Here is a 20,960-nt window from a genome sequence, read left to right as displayed (position 1 = left end):
CAATGTCCCCTGCATGAGTACCATAAGGGAATGGCCATGGTTGCTAATAGCTCCCCATACAATGACAAATAGGCCCTGATTTATCATGCGTTCACTTCAGAATTCTGGCTTCAAAAAGACTAATAGTCTTGTCATAAGACTATGAAACCAATAGATGTCACTGTTCATGAGTAGTGTAGATCGCAAATTTTCTATGCAAATGGTTTTGCAGCTTAAAAACAAGGCAGATTCTGCTCATTTGCATGTTGTTCCCATATGCCCATGTTTATGCAAATTAGTTTTTACATTACAAATCTGTATAGAAAGGTTATTGAATATTATGTTAGGACAATTAGAAAACTTTTTGTCACCCTAATGATATTGATCTAGGTGCGCAGGTCCACCCAAGCCATCCAACAGATCTGAAGTAACTTTGAGGCTTACTGGCTCTCAGTCAGATGAGAGCTGGTTTGAAATGTCTCATAGTGCAGAAGGTTGCCATTGCAAGGTATGCTGACTCAGCCTGTCATCTGTCTCATGGATAGATTTATGGCTTGCATATACCTGGCTGTTGGCATAAAGCCTTTGTGTGGTTGTCTATTATATGTCAATTTCTAACCTTTTTTTGTGAACCAGACACCCTCTTTTCTTCAGAGCAGGGGGTGGCTGGTTTGATGCTCAGGTTTCCCATTGACTTTCATTGTATTAAATTGTACTCGAGCACCTGCAGTATTCGGACGAGCACTCCGATGTGCTGAGCATAGCGATGCTCGAGCCGAACAGCAGTTCGGCCAAGCATGCTCGCTCAACACTACTCATGATAAATTCTCCCCATAGAGTCTCTGCATTGTGCATTATTTCTGTACATGCTCTCCAGCCCTCATGCAAACTGTGATACGGCCATCAATGGTAAACAATGTTCAGTAATGAAAATGTGAGTTCACAGGAGGGCTGGATAGTATCTACTACCTTCATGCATTGCGCAGATACACAAAGGACCAACACTATTAACTACCATGGATGCTTGGAGGGTTTATTTGTGGAAGGAACATTGACCACTCTTCGGAATGCCCAGAACATTGTGAAACCTGTCCTGCTGCCTTTTTTTTTTTTCAATAAGGAGACGTGAGTTTTCAACAAGATAATGTCCGCCTAAATACTGCGTTTGCTGCACAGCATGCTTTTCACTGTATCCAGCAGCTCCTCTAGCCATCTCGATCACCAGATCTCTCCCCCATCAAGAATGGCTGAGACTGGATGGGGTGACGGATCTCCCATACACAGCAGCCAACAGCCACCTTGGCTGAACTATGGTTCTAAGATGAAAGACTTGGAATGACATACCACAGGAGGATATCCAGCATCTGTATGACCATTACTATGCCAGAGTTGCATCCTAAAACACAGCAAGGGGAGATGCCACCCAGTATTAATGTGACCCTGCTTCAACATATGACCTGCTGGAGAACTCAAAATAAAGTGTGCACCTCTTTGGTTGTGTGATCACTGACCAAGCACTAATAGCAGTTTTTACTATGTCAATTTCAGCTCAATCTCATTAAAGGGGTTCTGCACTTTGTTTAAACTGATGATCTATCCTCTGGATAGATCATCATCATCTGATCGGCGGGGGTCCGACACCCGGGACCCCTGCCGATCAGCTGTTGAAGAAGGCAGCGGCGCTCCAGCAGCGCCGCGGCCTTCTCACTGTTTACCGCAGACCCAGTGATGTCACGACTAGTATCACTAGTATCACTGGCCTGGGCGCGGCTAAGCTCCGTTCCCTTGAATGGAGCTTAGCCCCTCCCAGGCCAGTTGATAAGAGTCGTTACATCACTGGGCCTTCGGTAAACAGTGAGAAGGCCCCGGCGCTGCTGGAGCGCCTCTGCCTTCTCAAACAGCTGATGCTGATGATCTTTCCAGAGGTAGATCATCAGTTTAAACAAAGTGCAGAACCCCTTTAAGTTTTCCTGGAGGTTTAATTTCATTTTCCAGTATGCAGCAAGCCCCCGTGGTAGCCGATGTAGAGGATGGGAGTGGTAGTGCCCTTATGTAGTGTTTCATCTGTGTCACGGTGTCCTACCTCAGGTCCCTGGTGTTCAATGCTGTTGCAGAGGCATGTCTAGCAGTCAATGATCTCTCAAGAAGTACACTACCCAAAAGCCTCTGAGAGTCTGTTTATAGGGCAATAGAGAAGCACCTTTACGCCCTCTATTGTGGCAAGGCCCCATGTCCAATCAGACCACATCTGTAATCATTTACATAACTGCCTGAAACATAACTGCATGCCAAGTTTTGCACTGCCGCAATCTGAAATTTCTATATTTGGAGTTCCTACCAAACTGTTCTCGACATTTCAGATATTTTTGTTTTTAGAGCCTTTTACATTTGTTTTGTGTTAGACCTTCCTGTCTCCTGACAGTCAGTGACCGAGATGTTACTGAAAGTTCCCTAGATGTGACCGCATCAAATAGATTGGATGTGGGAACTGTACTTAGCTCAGACCAGATATCTAACCTGGACCCATGCCAGTCCTCTAAACACATGCTTGACGGCTGTTTGCAGTCCATGGGAACTTCTTGGTCCACCTTTTTGATACTTTTTAGATATTTTTTATTTTTAGATATGTGTTTTTATAGCCGACTCGTAGTTATATTTGGCTTACAATCATTGCCCCAAATTAGTATCAAGTGGACAGGTGATGAAAAAATAATCAGCAGACTGACCATTTAGGGATTAGAATAGTATTGGTTATAGGGAAGTCAGTTTGAGCAGTCCTTAAATATTGCGTACTAGGCTTGCAGAAAAGAAATGATTCTCAAGTGCATTTTCATTGACCCAAATTAAATTTGCCATGGTGCTAGCGAGGAAACCACGATCTTCAATGGTCCGCATTCTTTGCATCGATTTGTCATGGATTTTGGTTCACATGTGCCCCAGATTTGACCCTGTGCAATGCAAAGGGTGAAATCCGTGGTGGATATCCACAGCATAAAATGACACACTGTGGATGTAAAATCCACACTGTCTGTCAGTTTGCACTGTGGATTTTGTTTGTAGCGTGTGAATGAGATTGCTCATCCACTTTGCTTGTACGGTAAAACACTTCAATTTTCCATACACAAATCGTCAGTGGCGAATCTGCAGCATTTACACCACATGTAAATATTCTCTAAAAATGCCAGTGGCAGTTTTGCAATGATAGTACTGTATGTATGCTCCATGTAACTCATAGTTCCTGTGACAGCACACCATGTGGTAAGGCATGGTATTGCAACTAAAACATATGGTGTAATTAATTCATGGTGAATATTATGCAGTGTACATTTTTTATAGTATGCAATACAAATATAGAGGGACAATATAATGCCTTTTGAGATCTAACCATACTTTTATACTCCACAGCCTCTTCTGCACACTTCAGAGTTTGTGAGCCGTATACAGACCACAAAGGTCGATATCACTTTGGATTCCACTGTCCACGCCTTTCAGACAACAAGTCGTACATCTTGTGTTGTCACCACAACAACACCGTCTTTAAGTACTGCTGTAATGAGACAGAGTTCCAGAACGTCATGCAGATGAATCTCACGTTGGGTTCTGATGGCTATATGCATAAGTAAGTGACTGAACACTACATCATCCCTTTCAAAAATTATTTCAGCATGTAATTTTTGTCAAATACCCCCATTGCAGCCAGATAAAACAACCTGCTTTCCCTTGGTTATGACTTGCACAGGTTCCTCTGTATCTTCATGGGGAATGCAGTGGTATAAAATGGGTAAAACAAAAGAATACAGCGGCTCACCCCCTCACCGTATGGAAAAGGTGCTCACCCTCAGGTCCCACCGTCAGGACCACAAGAAACAAATGAGGTGTAATCAAATACGAAGGGGCACACTCAGAAGGGAAACACAATATGTGATGATAGTAATAATAATACTTTTAATATTCGAAAAACACAATATGTGATGATATTAATAATAATACTTTTTAATATTCCAAAAACATACCCCTAAAGATTACATAAAACATGCATGTAGGCACACATATAACGCATATATAGTGGACTATAGTGAAGATTCGAACCGCTATTGGTTCGAATCTTCACTATAGTCCACTATATATGCGTTATATGTGTGCCTGCATGCATGTTTTATATAATTTTTAGGGGTATGTTTTTAGAATATTAAAAAGTATTATTATTACTATTATCACATATTGTGTTTCCCTTCTGAGTGTGCCCCTTCGTATTTGCTTACACCTCAGTGGTATATAATAGTTGACATGTTCCCAAATAGATGGGGAAGCTTTTGCACAGGACACGGCCAGTTTAGGTCAGGTTGTTTACTTGGCTCATAAATTTGGAAAGTGGTCAAGAGCACATCCTCACCCCTTCACCCCCATAATATCACCCAGAACTAAAGGCCCTTTAGCTGACCACCCTTTATGCAAATTTTCAAACACATTCTTCTGCTATTTCTTCAAGGAAACAACAGGAACAGCCTTCATAGGGGTTGTAATTGTCACTCGGCTTTCCCAAAATGCTCAGTGGATTATATATTTATACCTCAACTATACATCAACTATCCCTATAGCAGGGTTTTAGAAATCTTGGTGGAAGCAAAAACTGCTGAGATTTCCTACTTTCACTTTTGTGTTAGAAATGTTCTTCAAGTGTACATTCATATTTATTCATATTTTATATTAATAAGGGATCTGTTTCATTAGGTTGCAATTTCTTGAATGACTGTAGTACAAAATTGCATCACTAGGTGGATATTATAGTATATATTTCATTTGACAGCACACCATGTGGTTAGGCATGGTACTGCAATCAAAATATATCTGCTTTACAATGCAATATTATTAAAGGGATTTTCCAGCATTGTACATTGATGGCCTAGCCCGATACTGCCAATTAACTCTTTCAAAGGAACAGGACTGTACAAGACATAGTGGTATGACGCATGTGGATACTATAATGAATGGGGTGCATGCTGGAGTGGAATCAATGGGGTGCTGGATTATCAGTCATAGAAAACTATATATTGTAAATTTCATCCTGCTCGTCTCTCAACAAAAGGTTTTCCTCTGCTCTTAGGTTATAGAAATAAAATGAAAACTAAGAAAAAAAAAAAAGAAAGATGAAAAGGTTATGGATCAAACAACTCCTTTCGTCTATTATTCTGCATGACAATCTCTCTGACAGACAGTTGTTCAGCTGTGACTCTATGGCTGCTTCTTCATATGCAGATGAACAAAAGTCATGCTGCATGAACGTACACAGCCTGATTTCCATTTCAATTCTGGAATCCAATTAATACCATTTATAAATAAATCTATAATCCATCCATTAGGCCATTGCCATGGTAACCATGTGGAGCCTTAATAACAAGGCAGAATCACAAGACGGGGCCCAGGCTTGCTGTTTGCTGTGATTTCACTTTCATCTCCCCGTCTGCATGGAATAACCCTTTCCTGCTTGTCTTATAATCTTTCAACCTGGCTTATACTGCACATCTGAATACTAGTATTTTTTTATATAAAATTGTCCAGCAGAGGTTATATAAATTTTCATTTTTCATACTCTTAATCTCATTTTTTCTGTTTAAGGTTCCACATTTAAACTTATTACTAAAACACAGCGGAGGCAGACATTTGTGAGCTAAACATGCATACAGCCAAGAAAACTTGGTTGTATTCTTCATGTCTTCTCCAACAAGTCTGACAACATCCCAAAGCATAAAAGCATACTGGCAGTATAATATTTTTAACAGATGCACCACACATTTTTATAGGTCACAACCTAAAATGAATTCAGGTCCAGAACCCCTATACAAATTCAGACCCCAGACAAATACTGCACCCTTCTTAACACCCCAAAGTAACTATAGACTGAAGCCTAGATCACAAAATCAATAAAGACCAGGCCCCTTAACCAAATGCAGACCCCAGACCAGATCCTGTAAACAAATGCAAATGGCGTAGGAACCGGGGGGGACGGGGGGGAAGGATCCCCCCCAGGAAATAATGCGGGGGGGGGGGGGCAGGTGTGGTGAAATCCCCCCCAGCGGTAGCGCAGCGGGGCAATGTGTGCGGCGGCGGTGGGGCACTGAGATGAGCGTTTCCATTGTGGAAGCACTCATCTGCATAGTGATCTGTTTGTATCGCCGTCCTCAGGACAGCGATACAAACAGAAGGCTGAGGAGGAGCAGGGCAGGGAGGCGTGTCCCTTTCCTGTTCCTCTGATAGGCTGCAGGCACTAGGCCTGCAGCCTATCAGAGGCCGACGTCGGCGGCGTGATGACATCATCACGCCGCCTGAGCCGTACAGTGCAGGACACAGGCCGGAAGAGGGCTGCATCGCATCGCTCCAAAGAGGTAAGTATAAGTGTTAATTTTAAAAAATATATATACAATACTTAGTTTTACTGGAACATGATTGGGGGGGGCGGGCCCTGTTATTACTGCCACATAATGGGGGGCCCTGTTATTACTGGCACATAATGGGTCGGGCCCTGTTATTACTCGCACATGATTGGGGGGCTGTTATTACTGGAACATGATTGGGGGGGCTGTTATTACTGGCACATAATGGGGGGGGCTGTTATTACTGGCACATTATGGGGGGCCAAGCCAGCCAGCACCCCTGTGAAGCCAAGCCAGCCAGCACCCCTGTGAAGCCAAGCCAGCCAGCACCCCTGAGGCCAAGCCAGCCAGCACCCCTGAGGAAAAGCCAGCCAGCACCCCTGAGGACAAGCCAGTCAGCACGCCTGAGTCTTCAGAACTGTAAGTAAATTATATATAAGGGGCGATTATTGTTTCGGCGGGGGGGGGGGGGGGGGGCGGGGTGCCAGAAAAAGTACCCGGAATAACTGAAATGTATGCCAAACGTTTGGTTAATTTCTGTGACCTGATAAACAAAGAAGCAAAGAACTGTACCTTTTGCATATTTTTTTGTTGTGAGATTTTTCACACATACACACACTTAAAATTTAACAATATAAACAACTCGCAGTTTACTGAATAAGAATATACCCGGCGAGCAAAAATGCTGTCTTCCCCCCTAGATTTTTGGGGGTTCTTACACCCATGCCGACCAGATGCCTTAAACAGTTTCAGACCATGGCCAGACTCCCTAGACAAATACAGACCTCTGACCATACCTCCTAAGCAAATGCAGACCCCCACACCAGACATCCAAAACAGATACAGGAACCAGAATCTATAAATTACCAGTCTTCATTCCAGTTGCTTAGTCTACTGAGTGCCACCAGAGAAATAACCATGATGACGGGCAACAAAGTCATGGTGTTGTAGGTGGCATCAACCGTGAGTGGAAAAAACAGCAAAAAACTTAGAGAGTATTTAGTCCTGATGCAACCGCCAACGCCCAGGAGACTTGCCTCTACTGAAAGTCTGTCTACCCTGTTTTCTAGATTATATTAAATTTGCCTGAAGCACCGTGGTGGAAATAAAAAGTCACAGGGTTTTCCACTGAAATTAGCTTTCCATGTAATACACTCATCATAATGTGTTAGGCCCTCCTCCAGATAAGCTCTTGTTGTAGTTGCTCTGCATGCTAGCTAATAGATGAGGATTGTGAACGTGAAAACCCTCTCTAGTAAACAGGATTCCCTAATACAGTAGTTGAAAATAAGTTTTCTTCACCATTTGAAAGCTGATATCCAATAAAACTAAACGTCTTTAAAATGGGCTTGTATGGTGTACATCAAGGGGGTGATCTGCTGCACCATCAGAAGGGCAGATTGTTGGGAATGAGCTTTTGCAGAAACGTTCTTTTCCGATAATCTGCCCATGTAAATCCACCTTAAGGCCTCATGCACACGGCCGTTGTTTTGGTCCGTATTCGAGCCGCAGTTTTGGCGGCTTGGATGCGGATCCATTCACTTCAATGGGGCCGCAAAAGATGCGGACAGCACTCTGTGTGCTGTCCGCATCCGTTGCTCCGTTCGGCAAATAAAATATAACATGTCCTATTCTTGTCCGCGCTTTGCGGACAAGAATAGGCAGTTATATTAAAGGCTGTCCGTGCCGTTCCGCACGGGCACCATCCGTGTTTTGCGGATCCGCAATTTGCAGACCGCAAAACACACAACAGTCGTGTGCATGTAGCCTACGTATGCAGTACATAGCATTAACATTACAAGTATTATATAACAAACCAAAACTTTGCAGATATCCTCAGGTCTGGAGGACTGAAAATGGGCACATGGTAGGGCTCTAAAGGGAAGGAGCAGCATTTGGCTTTTGGAGTGCGGATTTTGCTGGAATGGTTTTTCGATAGCTGCAGAGACAATGAGGTACCCGTACAGTGGACAACTCACAATTAGTGTCTCCATTTTGGAAACTTCACCCCTTAAGTTATTTATCAAGACGTGGAGTGAGCATTTTGATACCATAGCTATTTTGCAGAACTTAACGAGCAGGGGACGATGCAAAATTAAAATTGCTAATTTTCCACAGCATTTCAGTACCTAATGTCCAGCTTGTGCCAACACAGGTTTTAGGTGGGTTTTACTGGGTACTGAAGTGTCATAAATGTGGACATAAACTGCTGTGTGGGTACACCGCAGGGTTCATAAGGGAAAGAGCTCCTTTTGGGTTTTTTAGCTGAGTCAGTGCAGAGACCAAGTGGAATAGAGTAGTAATGCAGATGAGAGTTGTAGTAGTGGCTCCTTTCAGTACGGTGCTTCCTGGGCCGTGCAGTGAAATAATGATACAAACAGTAGTGCAATGATGAGACGGGGTTTAATGCAGTTCAATAGTTGGTGCACACAGGCACTGCACACATTAAATGCAGTCTATACAGCTGGTATATACAAGTTCCCAAGGTTGTGTATAGGATGAAGTAGGTCAAGTAAAAGTCTGTGTCTATATAAGCTGCATAATCTTCTCAAATCCAACCAGGGTAGTAGAAGCTTTCTCTTGCACCCAATAACTCTGGAGTGCTCAGCTCACAAATATAGCATAAATATACTGTACATTAGTAAGCTGCTTGTACTAACCCTAGAGGATCCTGCAATTTTCTATTTTTGATTTTAACTCCCTGCCTTCCCAGAGCCATAACGTTTTATTTTTCCATTAACATAGCCATATCAGGGCTTGTTTTTGTGGGACAAGTTACTTTCTAATTTAATATTGCATGTGATGTAGTGGGGAGGCAGAAACAAAAATTCTATATGGGGTGGAATTGGAAAAAAAATGCAATTCGGCCACAGTTTTATTAATTTAGATTTTATGTTGTTTTCTATGCAGCAAAATCGACCTGTTACCTTCCTTCTCCAGGTCTGGAGAGGTCTGACTGGGGGTTCTGGAGAGGTCTGACTGGGGGCCTGGAGGTCTTATGGGAGTCTGATTGGGGGTCTGGAGGTCTAATGGAGGTCTGATTGGGGGTCTAGAGGTCTAATGGGGGTCTGATTGGGGGTCTGGAGGTCTAATGGGGGTCTTATTGAGGGGTCTAGAGATCTAATGGGGGTCTGATTGGGGGTCTGGAGGTCTGATTGAGGGTCTGGAGGTCTAATGGGGGTCAGATATGGGGGCCTGGAGGTCTAATAGGGGTCAGATATGGGGGTCTGGAGGTGTAGTGGGAGTCTAGAGGTCTGATATGGGGGTCTAGAGGTCTGATATGGGGGTCTGGAGGTCTGATATAGGGGTCTGGAGGTCTAATGGGGGTCTTATATGGGGTCTGGAGGTCTAATGGGGGTCTTATATGAGATCTGATATTGGGTTGGGGTCTGATCTGAGGTCTAAAACTGGGGTTTTATATGGGGTTCTGACATAGAGGTCTGAGGCTGGGTTCAGACCTGAGCGTACTGAACGTACGCTCTGTATGCGCGATTGTACGGGCCTTTGCAATCGCGCATACAGAGACAAGCGAACGCCCATTGTCGCGCGTTCCCGCTGAAGTCTATGTACGGGAACGCGCGACAAGACGCCCCAAAGAAGCTCCTGTACTTCTTGGGGCGTCGGGCGTTTTACAGCACGATCGTACGCGCTGTAAAACGCTCAGGTGAGAACCATTCCCATAGGGAATCATTGCTTCTTGCCTATTGAGCGTTTTACAGCACGTAGGAACGCGCTGTTAAACGCTCAGGTCTGAATCGGCTGTCAAGGGGATTTGGTCAGAGATGGGGGATCTCATTTAGGGTTTTATATGGGGGTCTGATCTGAAAGTAAGGCGGATTTTTTTGTACTAGCGCACAATATAAAGGGGTGTTTTTGTGCTGACGCATAGAGTTGAGCGAACACCTGGATGTTCGGGTTCGAGAAGTTCGGCCGAACATCCCGGAAATGTTCGGGTTCGGGATCCGAACCCGATCCGAACTTCGTCCCGAACCCGAACCCCATTGAAGTCAATGGGGACCCGAACTTTTCGGCACTAAAAAGGCTGTAAAACAGCCCAGGAAAGAGCTAGAGGGCTGCAAAAGGCAGCAACATGTAGGTAAATCCCCTGCAAACAAATATGGATAGGGAAATGAATTAAAATAAAAATTAAATAAATAAAAATTAACCAAAATCAATTGGAGAGAGGTTCCATAGCAGAGAATCTGGCTTCCCGTCACCCACCACTGGAACAGTCCATTCTCAGATATTTAGGCCCCGGCACCCAGGCAGAGGAGAGAGGTCCCGTAACAGAGAATCTGTCTTCATGTCAGCAGAGAATTAGTCTGCATGTCATAGCAGAGAATGAGGCTTCACGTCAGCCACCACTGCAACAGTCCATTGGCATATATTTAGGCCCAGCACACACACAGGCAGAGGAGAGAGGTCCCGTAACAGACAATCTGGCTTCATGTCAGCAGAGAATTAGTCTGCATGTCATAGCAGAGAATGAGGCTTCACGTCACCCACCACTGCAACAGTCCATTGGCATATATTCAGGCCCAGCACCCAGGCAGAGGAGAGAGGTCCCGTAACAGAGGATCTGGCTTCATGTCAGCAGAGAATCAGTCTGCATGTCATAGCAGAGAATGAGGCTTCACGTCAGCCACCACTGCAACAGTCCATTGTCATAAATTTAGGCCCAGCACCCAGGCAGAGGAGAGAGGTCCCGTAAAAGAGGATCTGGCTTCATGTCAGCAGAGAATCAGTCTGCATGTCATAGCAGAGAATCAGGCTTCACGTCAGCCACCACTGCAACAGTCCATTGTCATAAATTTAGGCCCAGCACCCAGGCAGAGGAGAGAGGTCCCGTAACAGAGGATCTGGCTTCATGTCAGCAGAGAATCAGTCTGCATGTCATAGCAGAGAATCAGGCTTCACGTCAGCCACCACTGCAACAGTCCATTGTCATAAATTTAGGCCCAGCACCCAGGCAGAGGAGAGAGGTCCCGTAACAGAGGATCTGGCTTCATGTCAGCAGAGAATCAGTCTGCATGTCATAGCAGAGAATCAGGCTTCACGTCAGCCACCACTGCAACAGTCCATTGTCATAAATTTAGGCCCAGCACCCAGGCAGAGGAGAGAGGTCCCGTAACAGACAATCTGGCTTCATGTCAGCAGAGAATTAGTCTGCATGTCATAGCAGAGAATCAGGCTTCATGTCAGCCACCACTGCAACAGTCCATTGGCATATATTTAGGCCTAGCACACAGGCAGAGGAGAGGTTCATTCAACTTTGGGTAGCATCGCAATATAATGGTAAAATGAAAATAAAAATAGGATTGAATGAGGAAGTGCCCTGGAGTCCAATAATATATGGTTATGGGGAGGTAGTTAATGTCTAATCTGGACAAGGGACGGACAGGTCCTGTGGGATCCATGCCTGGTTCATTTTTATGAACGTCAGCTTGTCCACATTGGCTGTAGACAGGCGGCTGCGTTTGTCTGTAATGACGCCCCCTGCCGTGCTGAATACACGTTCAGACAAAACGCTGGCTGCCGGGCAGGCCAGCACCTCCAAGGCATAAAAGGCTAGCTCTGGCCACGTGGACAATTTAGAGACCCAGAAGTTGAATGGGGCCGAACCATCAGTCAGTACGTGGAGGGGTGTGCACACGTACTGTTCCACCATGTTAGTGAAATGTTGCCTCCTGCTAACACGTTGCGTATCAGGTGGTGGTGCAGTTAGCTGTGGCGTGTTGACAAAAGTTTTCCACATCTCTGCCATGCTAACCCTGCCCTCAGAGGAGCTGGCCGTGACACAGCTGCCTTGGCGACCTCTTGCTCCTCCTCTGCCTTGGCCTTGGGCTTCCACTTGTTCCCCTGTGACATTTGGGAATGCTCTCAGTAGCGCGTCTACCAACGTGCGCTTGTACTCGCGCATCTTCCTATCACGCTCCAGTGCAGGAAGTAAGGTGGGCACATTGTCTTTGTAGCGTGGATCCAGCAGGGTGGCAACCCAGTAGTCCGCACAGGTTAAAATGTGGGCAACTCTGCTGTCGTTGCGCAGGCACTGCAGCATGTAGTCGCTCATGTGTGCCAGGCTGCCCAGGGGTAAGGACAAGCTGTCCTCTGTGGGAGGCGTATCGTCATCGTCCTGCCTTTCCCCCCAGCCACGCACCAGTGATGGACCCGAGCTGCGTTGGGTGCCACCCCGCTGTGACCATGCTTCATCCTCATCCTCCTCCACCTCCTCCTCATCCTCGTCCTCCTCGTCCTCCAGTAGTGGGCCCTGGCTGGCCACATTTGTACCTGGCCTCTGCTGTTGCAAAAAACCTCCCTCTGAGTCACTTCGAAGAGACTGGCCTGAAAGTGCTAAAAATGACCCCTCTTCCTCATCCTCCTCCTCCTCCTCCTGGGCCACCTCCTGTTCCATCATCGCCCTAAGTGTTTTCTCAAGGAGACATAGAAGTGGTATTGTAACGCTGATAACGGTGTCATCGCCACTGGCCATGTTGGTGGAGTACTCGAAACAGCGCAACAGGGCACACAGGTCTCGCATGGAGGCCCAGTCATTGGTGGTGAAGTGGTGCTGTTCTGTAGTGCGACTGACCCGTGCGTGCTGCAGCTGAAACTCCACTATGGCCTGCTGCTGCTCGCACAGTCTGTCCAGCATGTGCAAGGTGGAGTTCCACCTGGTGGGCACGTCGCATATGAGGCGGTGAGCGGGAAGGCCGAAGTTACGCTGTAGCGCAGACAGGCGAGCAGCGGCAGGATGTGAACGCCGGAAGCGCGAACAGACGGCCCGCACTTTATGCAGCAGCTCTGACATGTCGGGGTAGTTGTGAATGAACTTCTGCACCACCAAATTCAGCACATGCGCCAAGCAAGGGATGTGCGTCAAATTGGCTAGTCCCAGAGCTGCAACGAGATTTCGCCCATTATCACACACCACCAGGCCGGGCTTGAGGCTCACCGGCAGCAACCACTCGTCGGTCTGTTGTTCAATACCCCGCCACAACTCCTGTGCGGTGTGGGGCCTGTCCCCCAAACATATGAGTTTCAGAATGGCCTGCTGACGTTTACCCCGGGCTGTGCTGAAGTTGGTGGTGAAGGTGTGTGGCTGACTGGATGAGCAGGTGGAAGAAGAGGAGGAGGAAGCCGAGAAGGAGGAGGTGGCAACAGGAGGCAAAGAATGTTGCCCTGCGATCCTTGGCGGCGGCAGGACGTGCGCCAAACAGCTCTCCGCCTGGGGCCCAGCTGCCACTACATTTACCCAGTGTGCAGTTAGGGAGATATAGCGTCCCTGGCCGTGCTTACTGGTCCACGTATCTGTGGTTAGGTGGACCTTGCTACAGATGGCGTTGCGCAGTGCACACTTGATTTTATCGGATACTTGGTTGTGCAGGGAAGGCACGGCTCTCTTGGAGAAGTAGTGCCGGCTGGGAACAACATACTGTGGGACAGCAAGCGACATGAGCTGTTTGAAGCTGTCTGTGTCCACCAGCCTAAATGACAGCATTTCATAGGCCAGTAGTTTAGAAATGCTGGCATTCAGGGCCAGGGATCGAGGGTGGCTAGGTGGGAATTTACGCTTTCTATCAAATGTTTGTGAGATGGAGAGCTGAACGCTGGCGTGTGACATGGTTGAGACGCTTGGTGACGGAGGTGGTGGTGGTGGTGTTGGTGGTACATCCCCTGTTTGCTGGGCGGCAGGTGCCAACGTTCCTCCAGAGGCGGAGGAAGAGGCCGAGGCGGCAGCAGCAGAATAGGCCGAGGCGGCAGCAGCAGAAGAGGTAGCAGGGGGAGCCTGAGTGACTTCCTTGGTTTTAAGGTGTTTACTCCACTGCAGTTCATGCTTTGCATGCAGGTGCCTGGTCATGCAGGTTGTGCTCAGGTTCAGAACGTTAATGCCTCGCTTCAGGCTCTGATGGCACAGCGTGCAAACCACTCGGGTCTTGTCGTCAGCACATTGTTTGAAGAAGTGCCATGCCAGGGAACTCCTTGAAGCTGCCTTTGGGGTGCTCGGTCCCAGATGGCGGCGGTCAGTAGCAGGCGGAGTCTCTTGGCGGCGGGTGTTCTGCTTTTGCCCACTGCTCCCTCTTTTGCTACGCTGTTGGCTCGGTCTCACCACTGCCTCTTCCTCCGAACTGTGAAAGTCAGTGGCACGACCTTCATTCCATGTGGGGTCTAGGACCTCATCGTCCCCTGCATCGTCTTCCACCCAGTCTTGATCCCTGACCTCCTGTTCAGTCTGCACACTGCAGAAAGACGCAGCAGTTGGCACCTGTGTTTCGTCATCATCAGAGACATGCTGAGGTGGTATTCCCATGTCCTCATCATCAGGAAACATAAGTGGTTGTGCGTCAGTGCATTCTATGTCTTTCACCGCTGGGGAAGGGCTAGGTGGATGCCCTTGGGAAACCCTGCCAGCGGAGTCTTCAAACAGCATAAGAGACTGCTGCATAACTTGAGGCTGAGACAGTTTCCCTGGTATGCATGGGGGTGATGTGACAGACTGATGGGGTTGGTTTTCAGGCGCCATCTGTGCGCTTTCTGCAGAAGACTGGGTAGGAGATAATGTGAACGTGCTGGATCCACTGTCGGCCACCCAATTGACTAATGCCTGTACCTGCTCAGGCCTTACCATCCTTAGAACGGCATTGGGCCCCACCATATATCGCTGTAAATTCTGGCGGCTACTGGGACCTGAGGTAGTTGGTACACTAGGACGTGTGGATGTGGCAGAACGGCCACGTCCTCTCCCAGCACCAGAGGGTCCACTAACACCACCACGACCATGTCCACGTCCGCGTCCCTTACTAGATGTTTTTCTCATTGTTATGGTTCACCACAACAACAAATATATTATTTGGCCCAATGTATTGTATTCAAATTCAGCGGGATATAAATTTGAGGCCTAGTATTTAGGCGCTGGGTGACCGGTATGGATTTAGTGACAGAATTAGACTTGGAAATGCACAGAAGCGTGTGTGTGAAGTTATTCTGAATGACCCAATGTGCACCTTGAATATTATATACCCTTTTTGGGATAGATTTCAAATAGCTCTGATATAGCAGGAACCACTAAATTATGAAATTGCTAAATTGGGAATTGTACTTCAACCCAGAACAAAAAATGTGCTTTGACGGGCACTAAATAACTTTCCCAGCTACAACAGGACAGCGGTAACGAGAGATTTAGAGGGATTTAAATTTGAGGCCTAGTATTTAGGCGCTGGGTCACCGGTATGGATTTAGTGACAGAATTAGACTTGGAAATGCACAGAAGCGTGTGTGTGAAGTTATTCTGAATGACCCAATGTGCACCTTGAATATTATATACCCTTTTTGGGATAGATTTCAAATAGCTCTGATATAGCAGGAACCACTAAATTATGAAATTGCTAAATTGGGAATTGTACTTCAACCCAGAACAAAAAATGTGCTTTGACGGGCACTAAATAACTTTCCCAGCTACAACAGGACAGCGGTAACGAGAGATTTAGAGGGATTTAAATTTGAGGCCTAGTATTTAGGCGCTGGGTCACCGGTATGGATTTAGTGACAGAATTAGACTTGGAAATGCACAGAAGCGTGTGTGTGAAGTTATTCTGAATGACCCTATGTGCACCTTCAATATTATATACCCTTTTAGGGATAGATTTCAAATAGCTCTGATATAGCAGAAACCACTAAATTATGAAATTGCTAAATTGGGAATTGTACTTCAACCCAGAACAAAAAATGTGCTTTGACGGACACTAAATATCTTGCCCAGCAACAACAGTACAGCGGTGGGTAACGAGAGATTTAGAGGGATTTAAATTTGAGGCCTAGTATTTAGGCGCTGGGTGACCGGTATGGATTTAGTGACAGAATTAGACTTGGAAATGCACAGAAGCGTGTGTGTGAAGTTATTCTGAATGACCCAATGTGCACCTTGAATATTATATACCCTTTTTGGGATAGATTTCAAATAGCTCTGATATAGCAGGAACCACTAAATTATGAAATTGCTAAATTGGGAATTGTACTTCAACCCAGAACAAAAAATGTGCTTTGACGGGCACTAAATAACTTTCCCAGCTACAACAGGACAGCGGTAACGAGAGATTTAGAGGGATTTAAATTTGAGGCCTAGTATTTAGGCGCTGGGTCACCGGTATGGATTTAGTGACAGAATTAGACTTGGAAATGCACAGAAGCGTGTGTGTGAAGTTATTCTGAATGACCCTATGTGCACCTTCAATATTATATACCCTTTTAGGGATAGATTTCAAATAGCTCTGATATAGCAGAAACCACTAAATTATGAAATTGCTAAATTGGGAATTGTACTTCAACCCAGAACAAAAAATGTGCTTTGACGGACACTAAATATCTTGCCCAGCAACAACAGTACAGCGGTGGGTAACGAGAGATTTAGAGGGATTTAAATTTGAGGCCTAGTATTTAGGCGCTGGGTCACCGGTATGGATTTAGTGACAGAATTAGACTTGGAAATGCACAGAAGCGTGTGTGTGAAGTTATTCTGAATGACCCAATGTGCACCTTCAATATTATATACCCTTTTAGGGATAGATTTCAAATAGCTCTGATATAGCAGAAACCACTAAATTATGAAATTGCTAAATTGGGAATTGTACTTCAACCCAGAACAAAAAATGTGCTTTGACGGACACTAAATATCTTGCCCAGCAACAACAGTACAGCGGTAACGAGAGATTTAGAGGGATTTAAATTTGAGGCCTAGTATTTAGGCGCTGGGTGACAGGTATGGGTTTAGTGACAGAATTAGACTTGGAAATGCACAGAAGCGTGTGTGTGAAGTTATTCTGAATGACCCAATGTGCACCTTCAATATTATATACCCTTTTAGGGATAGATTTCAAATAGCTCTGATATAGCAGAAACCACTAAATTATGAAATTGCTAAATTGGGAATTGTACTTCAACCCAGAACAAAAAATGTGCTTTGACGGACACTAAATATCTTGCCCAGCAACAACAGTACAGCGGTAACGAGAGATTTAGAGGGATTTAAATTTGAGGCCTAGTATTTAGGCGCTGGGTGACAGGTATGGGTTTAGTGACAGAATTAGACTTGGAAATACACAGTAGCGGGTGTGTGTGAAGTTATTCTGAATGACCCAATGTGCACCTTCAATATTATATACCCTTTTTGGGATAGATTTCAAATAGCTCTGATATAGCAGGAACCACTAAATTATGAAATTGCTAAATTGGGAATTGTACTTCAACCCAGAACAAAAAATGTGCTTTGACGGACACTAAATATCTTGCCCAGCAACAACAGTACAGCGGTAACGAGAGATTTAGCGGGATATAAATTTGAGGCCTAGTATTTAGGCGCTGGGTCACCGGTATGGATTTAGTGACAGAATTAGACTTGGAAATGCACAGAAGCGTGTGTGTGAAGTTATTCTGAATGACCCTATGTGCACCTTCAATATTATATACCCTTTTAGGGATAGATTTCAAATAGCTCTGATATAGCAGAAACCACTAAATTATGAAATTGCTAAATTGGGAATTGTACTTCAACCCAGAACAAAAAATGTGCTTTGACGGACACTAAATATCTTGCCCAGCAACAACAGTACAGCGGTGGGTAACGAGAGATTTAGAGGGATTTAAATTTGAGGCCTAGTATTTAGGCGCTGGGTCACCGGTATGGATTTAGTGACAGAATTAGACTTGGAAATGCACAGAAGCGTGTGTGTGAAGTTATTCTGAATGACCCTATGTGCACCTTCAATATTATATACCCTTTTAGGGATAGATTTCAAATAGCTCTGATATAGCAGAAACCACTAAATTATGAAATTGCTAAATTGGGAATTGTACTTCAACCCAGAACAAAAAATGTGCTTTGACGGACACTAAATATCTTGCCCAGCAACAACAGTACAGCGGTGGGTAACGAGAGATTTAGAGGGATTTAAATTTGAGGCCTAGTATTTAGGCGCTGGGTCACCGGTATGGATTTAGTGACAGAATTAGACTTGGAAATGCACAGAAGCGTGTGTGTGAAGTTATTCTGAATGACCCAATGTGCACCTTCAATATTATATACCCTTTTAGGGATAGATTTCAAATAGCTCTGATATAGCAGAAACCACTAAATTATGAAATTGCTAAATTGGGAATTGTACTTCAACCCAGAACAAAAAATGTGCTTTGACGGACACTAAATATCTTGCCCAGCAACAACAGTACAGCGGTGGGTAACGAGAGATTTAGAGGGATTTAAATTTGAGGCCTAGTATTTAGGCGCTGGGTCACCGGTATGGATTTAGTGACAGAATTAGACTTGGAAATGCACAGAAGCGTGTGTGTGAAGTTATTCTGAATGACCCAATGTGCACCTTCAATATTATATACCCTTTTAGGGATAGATTTCAAATAGCTCTGATATAGCAGAAACCACTAAATTATGAAATTGCTAAATTGGGAATTGTACTTCAACCCAGAACAAAAAATGTGCTTTGACGGACACTAAATATCTTGCCCAGCAACAACAGTACAGCGGTAACGAGAGATTTAGAGGGATTTAAATTTGAGGCCTAGTATTTAGGCGCTGGGTGACAGGTATGGGTTTAGTGACAGAATTAGACTTGGAAATACACAGTAGCGGGTGTGTGTGAAGTTATTCTGAATGACCCAATGTGCACCTTCAATATTATATACCCTTTTAGGGATAGATTCCAAATAGCTCTGATATAGCAGGAACCACTAAATTATGAAATTGCTAAATTGGGAATTGTACTTCAACCCAGAACAAAAAATGTGCTTTGACGGACACTAAATATCTTGCCCAGCAACAACAGTACAGCGGTAACGAGAGATTTAGAGGGATTTAAATTTGAGGCCTAGTATTTAGGCGCTGGGTGACAGGTATGGGTTTAGTGACAGAATTAGACTTGGAAATACACAGTAGCGGGTGTGTGTGAAGTTATTCTGAATGACCCAATGTGCACCTTCAATATTATATACCCTTTTTGGGATAGATTTCAAATAGCTCTGATATAGCAGGAACCACTAAATTATGAAATTGCTAAATTGGGAATTGTATTTCAACCCAGAACAAGAAATGTGCTTGAACGGACACTAAATAACTCGCCCAGCTACAGCACTAGGGACAGATTTAGCTGGATATAAATTTGAGGCCTAGTATTTAGGCGCTGGGTGACCGGTATGGATTTAGTGACAGAATTAGACTGGGATATGGCCAAAAAATAAACAGACTATTGCTGGTTAAATGCACTTGGTGTGACAGCTTCACCCTGATGTAGGCTTTAGCCAAAAAACAACCACACCATTGAGGGTTAAATGCACTTGGTGACAGGCGCAGCTTGCCCCTGATTTTGTATATGGCCAAAAAATGAACAGACTATTGCTGGTTAAATGCACTTGGTGTGACAGCTTCACCCTGATGTAGGCTTTAGCCAAAAAACAACCACACCATTGAGGGTTAAATGCACTTGGTGACAGGCGCAGCTTGCCCCTGATTTTGTATATGGCCAAAAAATGAACAGACTATTGCTGGTTAAATGCACTTGGTGTCACAGCTTCACCCTGATGTAGGCTTTAGCCAAAAAACAACCACACCATTGAGGGTTAAATGCACTTGGTGACAGGCGCAGCTTGCCCCTGATTTTGTATATGGCCAAAAAATGAACAGACTATTGCTGGTTAAATGCACTTGGTGTGACAGCTTCACCCTGATGTAGGCTTTAGCCAAAAAACAACCACACCATTGAGGGTTAAATGCACTTGGTCGCAGCTTGTGCTGGCGCACCACAAGACACAAAATGGCCGCCGATCACCCCAGAAAAATGAGACTGACAAACGGTCTGTGCAGCCTAAAAACAGTGAGCAATTGAGGATCAGCAGCTCAATGATCCACAGCTGCAGATCGATCAGTTAATCAAGTCCTTTGGAGGAGTTAATCTGCCTAATCTCGCCCTACTGTCGCAGCCGCAACCTCTCCCTACGCTAATCAGAGCAGAGTGACGGGCGGCGCTATGTGACTCCAGCTTAAATAGAGGCTGGGTCACATGGTGCTCTGGCCAATCACAGCCATGCCAATAGTAGGCATGGCTGTGATGGCCTCTTGGGGCAAGTAGTATGACGCTTGTTGATTGGCTGCTTTGCAGCCTTTCAAAAAGCGCCAAGAAAGCGTCACAAAAGCGCCAAGAAAGCGACGAACACCGAACCCGAACCCGGACTTTTACGAAAATGTCCGGGTTCGGGTCCGTGTCACGGACACCCCAAAATTCGGTACGAACCCGAACTATACAGTTCGAGTTCGCTCATCCCTACTGACGCACTATCTGTGTGGTACCAGTATTTTCAGGGGGACTGTTTCTGCAGGAAAGTATTTGGGAGCACAGTGGGCACAGTATTGGGGGTGGCAGGACGGGGTGTTGAGAAGGTGTGAGGATGATGGAAAAGTAGGAAAGTAAGATGTCTGTTTGTTAAACTCTGCAAAGACCAGGCGCGGCTGAAAGAAGTCACCATGGCTGACTGGTCTAACAAGAGAAGAGGAAAGAGAATATCTACATCAGAGAATAGAAGTCACTGGATGTATTACCCTGTATGTTCTGT

General features: G+C 45.3%; 1 protein-coding gene across 3 annotated transcripts in view; it reads left to right on the top strand.

Moving 5' to 3' along the window:
• The window catches only part of SHISAL1 (shisa like 1), a 256,452-nt gene that overhangs the window by 137,067 nt on the left and 98,425 nt on the right, over positions 1 to 20,960 (top strand). For all 3 annotated transcript variants that reach the window (XM_044277852.1, XM_044277853.1, XM_044277851.1), the window contains exon 3: positions 3,385 to 3,598. In XM_044277852.1, coding sequence (XP_044133787.1) covers positions 3,385 to 3,598 — 214 coding nt within the window. The remainder of the gene's footprint in view (positions 1 to 3,384; positions 3,599 to 20,960) is intronic.

The sequence above is a fragment of the Bufo gargarizans genome, chromosome 2, assembly GCF_014858855.1.
Source record: "Bufo gargarizans isolate SCDJY-AF-19 chromosome 2, ASM1485885v1, whole genome shotgun sequence".
Taxonomy (NCBI): Eukaryota; Metazoa; Chordata; class Amphibia; order Anura; family Bufonidae; genus Bufo; species Bufo gargarizans.
This window is presented reverse-complemented; position numbering and strand designations above follow the sequence as displayed.